At 40.4% G+C, this 15,464-nt stretch overlaps 1 protein-coding gene across 1 annotated transcript in view; it reads right to left on the bottom strand.

Moving 5' to 3' along the window:
- Positions 1-15,464, bottom strand: part of ADAM10 (ADAM metallopeptidase domain 10) — a 192,876-nt gene that overhangs the window by 13,019 nt on the left and 164,393 nt on the right. The window contains exons 9-14 of the mRNA XM_040413883.1: positions 14,821-14,984; positions 9,771-9,954; positions 6,554-6,704; positions 5,131-5,314; positions 3,162-3,270; positions 2,354-2,574 (exon numbers count right to left, since the gene is read on the bottom strand). Of these exons, the coding sequence (XP_040269817.1) occupies positions 2,354-2,574; positions 3,162-3,270; positions 5,131-5,314; positions 6,554-6,704; positions 9,771-9,954; positions 14,821-14,984 (1,013 nt within the window). The remainder of the gene's footprint in view (positions 1-2,353; positions 2,575-3,161; positions 3,271-5,130; positions 5,315-6,553; positions 6,705-9,770; positions 9,955-14,820; positions 14,985-15,464) is intronic.

The raw sequence follows: 15,464 nt of genomic DNA, 5'->3' as shown, positions 1-15,464 counted from the left end.
ACAGAAAAAAAAAAAAAGGGCTCCATAATTTTAATAAAGACCAGCTCAAAATGAGTACAATGCAATAAAAAATAATAATAAATTTGCCCCTAAAGGTGTACATAGTCCTTAAGCTTGACAAAGTGAACTGGCGAGTACATCAATGGCAAAAAACCTAATATGCAGGTATGGTAGGTCGTGGGCACGTGATATAAAGTGCAGCCTGAAACTAAACATTTTCCACTTATCAAAGTGATTTCTGCAACTAAGGGCATTTCAGGTCTGCGGCTCCACAAAAAAAATAGTACATGTCCTATTCTAATAGGCATTTCTATTGAGGTGCCTGCCCGGTGTTTTGCAGATCTGCAAAACACTGCGGACGTGTGAATGGACCCTAAGGAAAAATAATAAACAGGATTTTAATTGAATGCTTGCCACAAAATATAACCAAGACGTACACCACAAATTGTACATTTACATGCACAACATCAGTTTATGGTAAGTATACTCTTGTGTGCCTCCTAGCCACCAGTTTGGCAATACTCAGTCATAGAAGATAGACCTATAGCCATCAGTCTCTATAGATAAATGCACACATCGGAGCAGAACATTTATATCAATGTGAAAGCAATGAGAATACAAAATATGTACACTCGAATAAGTAACATACAACTAACCTGGATTTTCAAGCCAGAACCCAAAACCCTAACTTTGAGCATATATTACTTAGTTAGGTCTCTTATTGGCACCCTGTGTGTCTACACCTTCCTATAGAGGCTTTGTAAGGCACATTTAACAAAAACTGATTTACTAAAGCAGCGGAATAAAACAAAGTAATATTGTAGCCTTCAGATACAGCAGCTCTGGGACACGCAACTTTCTGTTAAAAGATTGCCGTGCACATCTCACACAGATGCTTAATGCTTGGCAATCTGGATTTTAGTCAAGATCTAGAAAAATGTCTTACAGATTAGAACAGTAGTTACATGGTTATAAAGATTTCATTATAGCGGTCCCAAAGAAAGGAAATAAAAACACTGTGAGCAGATATACCTTAAAAGGGTTTTCCAGCATTTTATAAACGTTTAAAGAGGACCTTTCATCGGTCCAAACATTGTAAGATAATTATCAGGCGGTGTAGAGCGGCGCCCCGGGATATCTCTGCACTTACTATTATCCCTGGGCGCCGCTCCGTTCGCCCGCTGTGTCCTCCGGTATTTTCGCTGAATTGGTTCTACTAGGCGGAGTCTGCCCCGTTTCTCTGGGCGTTCCTTCTCCCAGGCTGTAGCGCTGTCCAATCGCAGCACAGAGCTCACAGCCTGGGAGAAAAAAAACCTCCCAGGCTGTGAGCTCTGCGCTGCGATTGGACAGGGACTTTTCTATACGGCCAATAATTTACTTATCTAATCTCTATATCTGGATGACAACTGATTATGTAAAGCTATGCAAGATGTATTAAAAACAACACTTTGCAAGACAAATCTTTGGTGTGCCATAGATTATTTTGAAGTTCACATGTGGGGACCGCAGCACAGTGAAGAGAGTAGTGGACCAAAGGAGCCGGGACCAAGCAGCGGGGAGCAGATATGCATGCTCGTCTCCACAGGTCTTAGAGGGAGGAGGGGGAATTAAAGGCACAACAACCCCCTTTAAAAGGGATTGTTCGGTTGATCCATGTTCAAAAACCCTTTCAGGGAATTCGTTGGAGTTCACAGAGACAAGCCCCTGCGCAGAAACTCTCTAGAGCACAACCTTGACAGTCCACAGATTTCAATGAAAACTATTTATTGCCCAATTTCACCTGTGGTGGCGCTGCACTTGCTGCTGGTTATTCAAAGATTACAGCTGATTGCTGGGGGTCCCAGAAGCGTAACATTTTCAAGAAATCATTAAGAATGTTCTATTTGAACAAAAATGGGGGGAAAAAGGTAGATTTCCAACACAAGTATCGAGGTATCATATGAAAAACTCATCCATCAAGACATCCCTGACCTACCTGCCCTGACGTAATGTCATATGATACCACCATTGAGGCATCAGTATGGGGCATTCGACCAAGAGGGCAAAAGGCAAATTTATCTTATGCTCTAATTGGGTCACTTATTCCCCTTCCCTTTCCGGCCGCAGCGATAACCTGACTGAGAAAGTCAAGCGAGGCCGTTTGCCATGCTCAAAGTCCCAGGAAGTTAAGAGCCAGGACAGGAAGTCGAATACATAGAGTGATGTCAAACTGCTATATCTGGGAAACCATCCACCCATTTTTAGAATTTAAAAAATTACATAGAATGTGTCATTTGTAAGAAAAGTAGATGCTAAAAATAGAAATAAAATCAGCACAAAACAATGAAACAGTATTTGTAAGATTCATACATACCACAATCCATTCAGCAATGTTCTCATAAAGCTCTGGGTTGAAAATGGCCTTTTTCAACCTTGCCAGTGGCCCGTCGGCATCGACCAATCGACATCGCATGAACACATCGCAGTACCCTTTAAACTCATTGCAAGGCGACCCAGGCTGCAGGGTAATGGTTTTCCCTTTGAAGTAGGATCTCCATACCTCAGACCCAGTACTGGCACATGTGAGAGGCTTCACTGCAAGCACACATCATAAAAAAGTGATTCTTTATTCATAAATTCAAATTTATCATTTATAACATATCTATGTATGGGTGCCACGGGTAAATCCACATATAGTGGAACTGTGCAGCCGATTACAGTACCATACATAAGGTAGAGAGTTTAACCAGCCTTATCCAGATACATCTGAAACACTGAAATGGAGCTGCGGTGCAATTTTTTAAATCTGCACCTTATCTCTAATTTCTGCTGCGGATACCCCAACTCTGCGTAGCAGGGCTGCGGTCTCCGATTTACACTAAAGTCAGCCATGCACATTTGAGAATTGTCTGCCGAGTATGGGAATTTCAGCAGGACTAAATAACTAATGTACATGAGATCTGCAGTATGAAGATTAAGGTCCCATTCATGTGCCGTCCGCATCCACATGTCCATTCTGCAGCCCTGCAAAAAAGATAGAACATGTCCTATTCTTGTCCGTTTTGCGGACAATAGGCATTTTTAACCGGATAATATGAGTGGGACTGCAAAATGGATACAGTCATGCATATAGGACCTTAGAAAAACCTCAATTTTTTGTGATAAAATGTAAAAAGACTCACTCCTTTCCATACAGCAGACATGGCACAACTCCTTATCATCTTTCCCATCGGTGCTGGCACATGTACATTCCTCCAATCCATACTTCTCACAGATGGATCCTGCACATTGCTGTGTGACAAACAGAATATGGCCACAGATTAGTTATTAATTGATATGAGCCCACCATTTTGTATATGGTTGTAAACAGTATTAAAGGGGTAATCCTGGTTGCACCGCAGTCCCGCACGGTGACCACTTTCGGGATCATGTGCCATAGATTGGGCATGTGATACTAGCCTGGAAGACCCCTTTAATGATTCTTCTAGTTACTGCCTTGTTGAAATGCCTCTAGTATGCCTTCTGGGTTATGTTTCAATGCACACCCAGGATACCCCAGGTATAGAAAATTGGCAATTATATATCTGCTTTATATAGCTAGAAAGCAATTAAGAGGGTGGATAAGCTTCTATCCAATGCAGGGCTAAGAGAGAAAACATTGCTAAAGTGAACAGTATCACGTTAATAAATAAGTGTATAACAAAGGGAATCTCACCAGGAAATTCACTGTTAAACCAGGCATATCGCCTTGTAGGACTAGCTCAGCTAAATGAAATATGACTTTTTAACTTAGTGATCCGTTGCTTAATTCAAGAGAGAAAGTACTTTTAATCCATAGGCAAATAAGCAGTTAAGTGCACAGGGTGGGCGCACTCAGGGCACCCTTGCTCCTAATGTTTCCTCTTCCAGGTTCAGGCATAGTCATCTCTCCTGGCTCTGGAGAGGAAAGTGCTGGCACGGGAAAAAGGAGGAGCACGGGAAAAAGGAGGAGCACGGGAAAAAGGAGGAGCACGGGAAAAAGGAGGAGCACGGGAAAAAGGAGGAGCACGGGAAAAAGGAGGAGCACGGGAAAAAGGAGGAGCACGGGTGCACAGAGGGGCCAACTGCAGCTTGTCTCTCTGCTACACTTTTATACCTTACACAATTTATACATAAAAGTAAATTGCATATAAAGAAAAGATTGTATATAGATTTCATTTATCTTGTACTGATCCCGAAGTTAGTTTGTGTTTTACTCTAGAGCTACATTCACAATTCTGTTGGCTTTGAGCCAGCAGGGAATACCGGGAGGTATCAGCTCCATGTATGCATACTCCGGTGAGCTCCATTCTGGGAAGTGCAGTCTATGCAGCAGGTACTGTACAGTTTTCTGATATGAACTAAGGTGATAGGGACGTGTCTGCTAAAGGTTTGCTGACAGTTTCGAATTGCAACCTGCAGACTTGTTAATACAATACAAGCATCAGGATAGAGAATGCAAGCAATATATTTAGTAGATAGAACATAGGAAACTTTGTTAATAAAATGCCTCTTTGTTCACTTATCAGGCTATTCACCCTTAATTCTCCAAGACAGTGGTCAAGACAGGCTGTCAGCTCACTGAGCAATCAAATTACAGTTGCCCAAAAAAGTCTATGGAGAGGGGAGGGGGGTGGAATGAGTAAACTGCTAGAGGGAGAAAGAGCTTTTTTTTTTATAGCATAACAAAGTTTCTTAGATTCTCCTGTACTGTTCATTGATTACCAATAAATTTGATGAAAGATTAGTGACCATTTAAGTTAAAAATCATAATGTTTCGGGCAGCGCAGGGGCTCAGTGTTTAGCACTGGCCTTGCAGTGATGGAGTCCTAGGTTTGAATCTGACCAAGGACAAAATCTGCATCGAGTTTATATGTTCTCCGTATGTTAACTGTGTTTGTCTGGGTTTCCTCTCACACTCCAAAGACATACTGATAGGAACTTAGATTGTAAGCCCAATTGGTGACAGCTTGATGCTAATGTCTGTAAAGCGCTGTGTAAAATAAGTGAGTAAGGGCGTAAAATAAAATTATGTTTATTACACAATACAACATCCAATGTCATACAACAACTCAATCAGCAACAGAGCTCACTACGGATCTAAAATTAAGACAAATGGGTTCTGATATTTACCCCCTTGATGCAGACTTGGGTTTCACGATTACATTCAGTCAAGTTTTCTCGAGGCTCAGATGGAGGACATTGTGCAGATAAACCATTGCATGTTCCCATCTTTGCACAGTCCGATTCTTCACGACACTTCTGAATGTTGCTTTTAAAGTTGCACTGTGCTGTACAGCAAGGACCCTGGCTGGAACTGAAACACATTATGTAGACATTAAAGAGGACCTTTCACCGCTCCTGACATGCCTGTTTTAATAGCTTCATGCGTTCCCCATGTAATAACAATTCTGGAGCATCTAGTCTTATGGCTCTGTGTTGTGCCGTTCCTTTATTATTTCTACTAGAAGTTATGAATGAATTGCTATTAGCCTTCAGTAAGGGTACAGAGGGGAGGTAACCAGTTGGGGGTGTGTACCTGCACAGTCTGACTCTATCCAATCAGTGCTGCCATTTTCAGACTGTGCAGGTACACACCCCCAACCGGTTACCACCCCGCTGTACCCTTACTGCAGACTGCTAGCAATTCATTCACAACTTCCAGTTGGAACAGCACAACACAGAGCCATAAGAATATGTTCCAGAATTATTACATGGGGAATGCATAAAGCTATTAAAACAGTCATGTCAGGAGTGGGGAGAGGTCCTCTAAGTACAATCGAGGCCTCAGTTTAGTCTTTACGCTAAGGGATGAAATACTTGATGCAGAGATGCATTTGGGGTCCTATAAGTCATTCACCTATGTGTCTAACTGATACATACACAGACATTAGCAGGAATAGTCTGAAATTCTCCAACTCTGTTTTAGTGATTTTGATACAGGATTAAGCTGTTAACCTGTCGGTGTCTACATTTCCCCCTGTAGCTTTGCTGCCTCAATTTAATTATTATGAAAGGTTGAGGAGGAATATGATTATTTTCTATTACTGCATGGATATACCGTATGACTGATATATAGTGAGAGCAGTGGGCAGTTCAGATTTCATTGTGACAAATGTCACGTTACAAGAAAATGTCCTCAGTATCAGAAGCCTTGAAAACCCCCTTAATATACAACCAGATCACAACTTGGCAATTTAAGAGAAGACCTTTAACCCTCAAAGTAGAAACATTTTTGAAGACCTATACATTTTTTTTCTCTGGGTGCATTCTAAGTGTTAAAATTATAAAGGAAAAACAACAATCCATAATAAATCTTCTGTTTGGTGCAAAACTAAAATTTTGATTAAAATAAAAAAATTAATTGGACAACACAAAGCAATCAGAATGCAGATAATGAATGAAGAATGTCATGCCTAACAGATCCCATCAGATTATGGAAATGGGAGCACTTAATCATACTGACAGCTCAGTGCCAATCTGTGGCTATTGTCTTCACAGAGAATCTGTGCCCACACTGTCTAAAGCTTGCGAGACTCGCTAGGCACAAACATACCTGCAGCGTTTTCCAGGCCTTAATTTACACTTCTTGTCTTCCGGCTGGTTGGCATCATAGCAGCAATCTTCTTTACACTGGTCACTGTAGCCACAATCACACTCTTCTCCTTGCTCAACCAGACCATTACCACAGATGGGCTGACCGGACTCTGTAACACACATGAAGTGTCAATATGAAAAAACTATAACCAATTCAGTCGTTTAATGACTTCGGTCACCTTTGGCTGCTATAAAAGTCTATGTCCACATGACATCCACCGGGTCAGTGTATGGACAGAAGTACATGGCACTCCATGCAGTGCAGTCCCTGAGTTTTTAAAGAGGACCCGTCACGTCTCCTGACATCTGCTGTAGTGCATATTTTCTTATGACCATGTTGTGCCTTTCCTCTATTATTCCCTTTGTCAGGCGAGTCCTTGCACGATCTGCCACCGCCAGCACAGACTGGACAATGTCATTTGCGCAGGGACAAACCCACAACTGGTGATACCTAGATGGCAATGTACCAATAGGAGGGGCACAACATACAGTTATAAGAAGATATTTCCACAATTGTCATTTCATGTAGAATACAATTATTTCTAGAACAGACTTGGTGGCAGGTCCTGTGGTATACTACATAAACTCCTAACTCCTGGACACTCCCTTTAATTTCTACACAGAAAAATTTATAGCAAAAAGTGATGGAAATAGATGGAATGCAGAAATTTAAGGCGTAACTACACCTTAACATTGTAGGCTAAGTGCTGAGACCCCCAACAACCCGATCACTAAAGCGTGGATTAGGAAGAACTCCACTAAGCTCAGCCTCTTCTCTCTGATGAAGACAGAACTGATGATCGCCTCAATGGAAAGTCTGAGGTAGTCTTCATCCCTGTCTTTTGGGAGGAAAAAGTGGCCAGCTAAGCGCTTCTTACTCGTTTTAGTGACTTGTGGGGGTCTCAGGACTTAGACCCCCACTGACCAAAACCTTTAACATGTTGCTAATATATATATATATATATATATATATATATACACACATATACATATATACACACACACACACATACATATACATATATATATATATATATATATATATATATATATATATATATATACACACAGTGGGGGAAATAATTATTTGACCCCTCACTGATTTTGTAAGTTTGTCCAATGACAAAGAAATGAAAAGTCTCAGAACAGTATCATTTCAATGGTAGGTTTATTGTAACAGTGGCAGATAGCACATCAAAAGGAAAATCGAAAAAATAACTTTAAATAAAAGATAGCAACTGATTTGCATTTCATTGAGTGAAATAAGTATTTGAACCCTCTAACAAAAAAAGACTTAATACTTGGTGGAAAAACCCTTGTTTGCAAGCACAGAGGTCAAACGTTTCTTGTAATTGATGACCAAGTTTGCGCACATTTTAGGAGGAATGTTGGTCCACTCCTCTTTGCAGATCATCTCTAAATCCCTAAGGTTTTGAGGCTGTCTCTGTGCAACTCTGAGCTTGAGCTCCCTCCATAGGTTTTCGATTGGATTAAGGTCCGGAGACTGACTAGGCCACTCCATGACCTTAATGTGCTTCTTCTTGAGCCACTCCTTTGTTGCCTTTGCTGTATGTTTTGGGTCATTGTCGTGCTGGAACACCCATCCACGACCCATTTTCAGTTTCCTGGCAGAGGGAAGGAGGTTGTCGCTCAGGATTTCACGATACATGGCTCCGTCCATTTTCCCGTTTATGCGAATAAGTTGTCCTGTGCCCTTAGCAGAAAAACACCCCCAAAGCAAAATGTTTCCACCCCCATGCTTGACGGTGGGGACGGTGTTTTGGGGGTCATAGGCAGCATTTTTCTTCCTCCAAACACAGCGAGTTGAGTTAATGCCAAAGAGCTCTATTTTGGTCTCATCAGACCACAGCACCTTCTCCCAGTCACTCTCTGAATCATTCAGGTGTTCATTGGCAAACATCAGACGGGCCTGCACATGTGCCTTCCTGAGCAGGGGGACCTTGCGAGCCCTGCAGGATTTTAATCCATTGCGGTGTAATGTGTTTCCAATGGTTTTCTTGGTGACTGTGGTCCCTGCTAATTTGAGGTCATTAACTAACTCCTCCCGTGTAGTTCTAGGATGCTTTTTCACCTTTCTCAGAACCATTGACACCCCACGAGGTGAGATCTTGCGTGGAGCCCCAGAGCGAGGTCGATTGATGGTCATTTTGTGCTCCTTCCATTTTCGAACAATCGCACCAACAGTTGTCACCTTCTCTCCCAGCTTCTTGCTAATGGTTTTGTAGCCCATTCCAGCCTTGTGCAGGTCTACAATTTTGTCTCTGACATCCTTGGACAGCTCTTTGGTCTTTCCCATGTTGGAGAGTTTGGAGTCTGCTTGATTGATTGATTCTGTGGACAGGTGTCTTTTATACAGGTGACTAGTTAAGACAGGTGTCCTTAATGAGGGTGACTAATTGAGTAGAAGTGTCTAACCACTCTGTGGGAGCCAGAACTCTTAATGGTTGGTAGGGGTTCAAATACTTATTTCACTCAATGAAATGCAAATCAGTTGCTATCTTTTATTTAAAGTTATTTTTTCGATTTTCCTTTTGATGTGCTATCTGCCACTGTTACAATAAACCTACCATTGAAATGATACTGTTCTGAGACTTTTCATTTCTTTGTCATTGGACAAACTTACAAAATCAGTGAGGGGTCAAATAATTATTTCCCCCACTGTATATATATAAAAAAAGTTTTTCTAAAGTGTAAATACTCTTTAAAGGGAACCTGTCATGTTGAATATGGTGTTTGAGCTGCAGGCAGCCTGTTATAGAGCAGAAGGAGCTGAGCAGATCTGACATGCTGCTTTTAGTTTATATTGCATTTTAACAGTGACATGTCCCCTTTAAAGGGGGTTACCGATTACAGAAAGCAATAGCATATCACTAGTATATGAAGTCCATTTCTGATCGATGGGTATTCTACTGCTGGGACCTTCTCTCGTCACCCAGCACCACAGGCACATTCTCTTCAGGAAACAGTTAGAAAGCTCCATCTTCTTAGGCTGCAGCACAGCATAATTCGTGTAACATGCTCAGGACCGGCTAGACCCATCGATCAGGAAGAGACATTATTGAGCGCTACAGAAAATCATTTTAACTTGGTCCTATGGTAAATCTCCATGCACATGAGCATGCGCAATAGGTGGAGATTAAAAAATACATACATACCAACAAAACAAAAATTCCTTTTCTTTTCCAAGACCTGACTAATATTACGGACACTGCAAATCGAGAATTTGTTGTTGTTAAGCTTGTCCCCAGACGTAGCTCTGGCATACATGATGAAGTTACCGTTCTCCTTAAATCCCACATTCTTGGACTCTCCTGGTGTACATTCAGAGCCAGAATCATGCTGTGGTGAACAGACAACATGTGAGAGTCTTAATAATAGAAGAGGATTTTTTTATATATATTATATATCGCTATCTGTTATAAAAAAAAAACACTTTCTTCAGAGAAAAACACAATGCAACATTCAAGAGCACTACGGAATAACTCAAGACATTTAAGTAAATAGGGAAAATAGGAAGACATTCCAAAAAACAAAGGCTATATAGTCCTCGACTGTGGCAGATGTAGAAGTAGTGCAGCTCCATCACATCAAAACCATGATCTCCTACACACCAACACATGTAAATGGGGTAAAATCGACAGCATGCTTAATAAACTTTTTTTGCAACAGCTATCCGTAATTCAAATGTCAGTGTTTATTCACACATAGGGTCAAACAAAAAACACTCTTTGCAGGGTTGGTGTTTGTTCACACCAAGTAGAAAGTTCATGCATAACAAAAAATGTCACCATGTCGGAGGTTCTGTCTACTACAGTCTAAATGCAGGCTTTAGATGGCCTGCTCTCCCAACACACAGGTCTCAGATCACAACACACAGGGCATGCTCTGCTGCTGAGCCCAGCTGCCTTTTTAAGGATAGCCAGGTACTGTCAAAACCCGGCCTGGAACGTGGGGAGTAGTCACCCACCCAGCACTTTGATTACTCCCAATAAGAGCCGTCCTGGATCAGCTATTTACAGCCATACTAAATAGCAAAAGTGACATTCAGCATTAGATGCCGCTGACACATTAAAATACCGGCTCTTACTTCACCGAGGCCAGGAACCTCGGTGACACATACCTACCATCAGTGACGACCCCTTGTAACTTCCTACTAAAATATATATATATATATACACACACACATACATACACACACACACACACACACACACATATATACACACACATTTTTGTATATACAGTGGTCCCTCAAGATACAATATTAATTGGTTCCAGGACGACCATTGTAGGTTGAAGCCATTGTAACTTGAGTAATCGATTCCAAAGCCCCAAAATGTCATCCAAGATCAGAGAAAATGAAGATTTAAGAAAAATAAGCAGATAACTAAGACAGATAAGACAAGTCCTTACATATACTTTAACAGTCAGGAATAGCTGCTAACTAGCAACTAATCCAGCTATTTTACCAGAGAAGTGCCCTTAATTGGTTGGATCTGAGTCTGAGACATTGTATGTTGAGTCTAATTTCAACTTACGATGGGTCAGAAAAGACCATTGTATGTTGAAAATATTGTATCCTGAGGCCATTGTATCTTGAGGGATCACTGTATACAGGGTGTTTCAAAAATAATGGTGCATAATTATAGGCTCAATATTTATAACTTATAGGACATGACACAAATTTACCAATATGAAAGGGACACTATCCAGGTTTTATCTATCCATATGCCCGATGTGAGCTGTATTGGTGACATGGCAGATTTTAGTCCAGTTCTATCCAGACATGTGCCAGCATATCCTCGAACATGGACTCTACTTTCTCAGAGATCCATCACCTCAGGTCATTCAGATCCTGGGGCTGTGGGGCAAGTTCTTGATGTAGCCCCACAGAAAGAAGTCGTAGGGGGTTAGATCAGGTGACTGTCGACAACAGTGACCGTGACCCTCATGCCCACAGCAACGAATTGCAGCACAGCTTTCATAGCAACCAATTACGGCACACTTTTTATTTTTCAAAAGCCAAATTTGTTTAACTACAGGCCTTTACTTTTGCACCATCCTTTTTTGACTCACTGGGTGGGCGTTTGTGTAGATCACAGAAACTTCTAATTCACATTCTGCAATATTTTTTTTAACTTATTTATTAATGATATAGAGGTAGGATTAACCACGTCCCGCACGTAGGGCTGTCTTTAAAGATGGCGCTCACTCAGGCATCATAGCTGCTGGATGTCTGCTGTTTTACACAACAGACACTCTGAGAAAGTCAGCATTCGGTGTTATCACCATTTAATCCCTTAGCTGCCATGGTTAATTGTGAAGACGGCAACTGAGCAGTGAAACCAGAACAGCGCCCCCCCATGGTGAGATCAATGGAACTGTGTTTGCTGTGGTAGCCTCCTATGCCTACCAAAGCAATGTCTGTATGGAGCCCTGCCTGCGACAAGGCTCCATAGGGACATTTTGGGCAAACTGGGAGGATGTCCTTCATCAAAGCTGAAATGTATGGCAACCTGAGCTTGATAAAGGGCATTCTCCCAGTTTTGCCAAAAACATTGCAATTACTCCCAAATGTGAATATCCTGTGTGGAATTACTTCAATAAAAGAAAAATCCTAATTGCATCTGATCTATGAGTGTTGTCCCATTATTATGAATAAAATTGTGAAGACATTAATCCTACTACAATAAAGATTTCCTGACACGAGCTCTGTAGACGTAAATATAAAAAGTTATAGGGATCAGAACACAGCAATGCAATGAAAAAAGAAATCAGTTTTTCAAGGCTTTCAAAAACACAAGAAAAACTATAAATATGTTATTGCAGTAATCGTACTGACCCAGCGAAGAAAAGTAACACGTACTGACCCAATTCCAGCAGATTTGGAATTTTTTTCCAGCTTCCAAATACATTGTATATATAAAAAAAATATATATATATATATATATATATTTTTTTTTTTTTTTTTTTTTTTCATGTATGAGCCGAAACGTCGCTCTTTGCCACTTTATGGGTGAATAAAACACATTGACTTTTTGAAGAGTCTTTTGGAGTGCAGTCTGATTTTTGTATGTATATATAGCTCAGGGACTGACTTTGCTTCAGTGCATTCAGTCAATCATAACTTAGAAATTGAATAGTCCTGTTTAACAGTCAAATTCCAATATTTTGCCCAAGATCATACAGAAATTGTCCAGGTAAAACAGGCTGCAATCGGCTAGCCTCAGACTGATGTATTGTACCCTTGTGTAACTGTTGATATATAGATATAGATATATATAGTTTAAAAAAAATAAAAAATCGGAGTGCCGTTTCGGCTCAAGCATGAGCCTTTTTCAAGCATTGGTGAACAGTGAACAACAGGTATATAAAGGTGTGCCAATACATAAAATTAATCAAACATAATTGATACTTTAAAAATAATGCATGTGTGCAGTATACAGATATGTGCAAAAACCGCATAATGATCATGATTGATAAAGTGACTTGTGCATTACATATAATAAACTCCATAATATGGCAAATTACATATAGAAACACCATGAGATATAAAATTGGTTACATCTGCAACACATCAATATATCATTAGTGCATCAACTGTAATAGTGCACATGTGCAGATAGGGAAGACTAATGAATTGCTACCTGGGGGAATGATTTCGCCCACATATACCATTGCGCCGATCGGCGCGTCCTTGAGAAACCAGAGCACATGTCCCGATCTATATATCAACATCAATTATGTTGTTTGATTAATTGTATGTATTGGCACACCTTTATATACCTGTTGTTCACTGTTGACCAATGCTTGAAAAAGGCTCATGCTTGAGCCGAAACGTCGCTTTTTGATTGAAGATACGTTTTGGAGTGCAGTCCGATTTACTTTCTATAAGTGGGTAAGCACCTGTTACCATACTTTGATATTGCACCCGTTTTTCCTTATACTTACCTAGGGTGGTGCTGCCAGTGGTTTTCTTCTATATATATCTATATCTATACAGTACAGACCAAAAGTTTGGACACACCTTCTCATTCAAAGAGTTTTCTTTATTTTCATGACTATGAAGGCATCAAAACTATGAATTAACACATGTGGAATTATATACATAACAAACAAGTGTGAAACAACTGAAAATATGTCATATTCTAGGTTCTTCAAAGTAGCCACCTTTTGCTTTGATTACTGCTTTGCACACTCTTGGCATTCTCTTGATGAGCTTCAAGAGGTAGTCCCCTGAAATGGTCTTCCAACAGTCTTGAAGGAGTTCCCAGAGATGCTTAGCACTTGTTGGCCCTTTTGCCTTCACTCTGCGGTCCAGCTCACCCCAAACCATCACGATTGGGTTCAGGTCCGGTGACTGGAGGCCAGGTCATCTGGCGCAGCACCCCATCACTCTCCTTCATGGTCAAATAGCCCTTACTTTCAAAGTTTTCCCAATTTTTCGGCTGACTGACTGACCTTCATTTCTTAAAGTAATGATGGCCACTCGTTTTTCTTTACTTAGTTGCTTTTTTCTTGCCATAATACAAATTCTAACAGTCTATTCAGTAGGACTATCAGCTGTGTATCCACCTGACTTCTCCTCAACACAACTGATGGTCCCAACCCCATTTATAAGGCAAGAAATCCCACTTATTAAACCTGACAGGGCACACCTGTGAAGTGAAAACCATTTCAGGGGTCTACCTCTTGAAGCTCATCAAGAGAATGCCAAGAGTGTGCAAAGCAGTAATCAAAGCAAAAGGAGGCTACTTTGAAGAACCTAGAATATGACATATTTTCAGTTGTTTCAAACTTGTTTGTTATGTATATAATTCCACATGTGTTAATTCATAGTTTTGATGCCTTCAGTGTGAATCTACAATTTTCATAGTCATGAAAATAAAGAAAACTCTTTGAATGAGAAGGTGTGTCCAAACTTTTGGTCTGTACTGTATATATTTTGTATTTACAGCACCATTGAGGATTTATGGTTCTACAAGTAGAACTGCTGCACCCAGAAAACGTACATTACATCAGTTTGAATGAGGCCTAAAGCTGATGGTGGGTCCACTTGGCGTGCATCCAGTAACCAGGTAAATAACCATTACTTACAGTGTCACATAGAACTAATTATAAGCAATGTATACATCCTATCCTGTGATGGGACCAAATTCTCCTACACATTTTTGCCAGTTCAGTTCAAAAACCTTGTGGACTTACTGGTGAGCCAAAGTTATGCCCCACTTCATGTGCAAAAGTGATATGAGAGACTTTGGGGGGGACATGGGAGCCATAATTCTGCACAGTGATGATTCCAGTGTTCAAGGACTTTTTCTTCCCATCAGAGTAGAGTTTACTCTTTTCACATATTCCACCTGAGCTTCCTGAAAGTAGAATATTGCAAATAAAAATAATATTTCATTATACTTCAGAGATGTACTTCATTATATAAAAGATTTTCCTTTTGTAAGTTGCAGTCATTTAAAAAAATTTAACAAAACCAGGGGACTGAATTCACTCAAATAAAACCACTGGTTAGTCCGAGTTCACATCACATTTTTGTCCAAACTTTAATGTACACAAAAAATGTACCTGGTATACCTTAAACAGGTAGCGTTCCATTGTAAAAAAAAATACAAAAAAAATAAAATTATATTTTTTGCTGGACTCTGCAGGATAGAAAAGCTTTTTATATTACACTTTTATATTCTCCCCCCCCCCCCCCCCCCAATCTGTATGTATTAACAGTAGGTCAAAATGTGGCATTAAGCCAGCCTTAGTATTACGAAAAGGATCATGTTAAAGGTTGTGTCACTTCAGCAAATAGCATTTATCATGTAGAGAAAGTTAATACAAGGCTCTTA

Source organism: Bufo bufo, chromosome 1, assembly GCF_905171765.1.
Source record: "Bufo bufo chromosome 1, aBufBuf1.1, whole genome shotgun sequence".
Taxonomy (NCBI): Eukaryota; Metazoa; Chordata; class Amphibia; order Anura; family Bufonidae; genus Bufo; species Bufo bufo.
The sequence above is the reverse complement of the archived record's forward strand: the minus strand, read 5'-3'. Positions and strand labels throughout refer to the sequence as shown.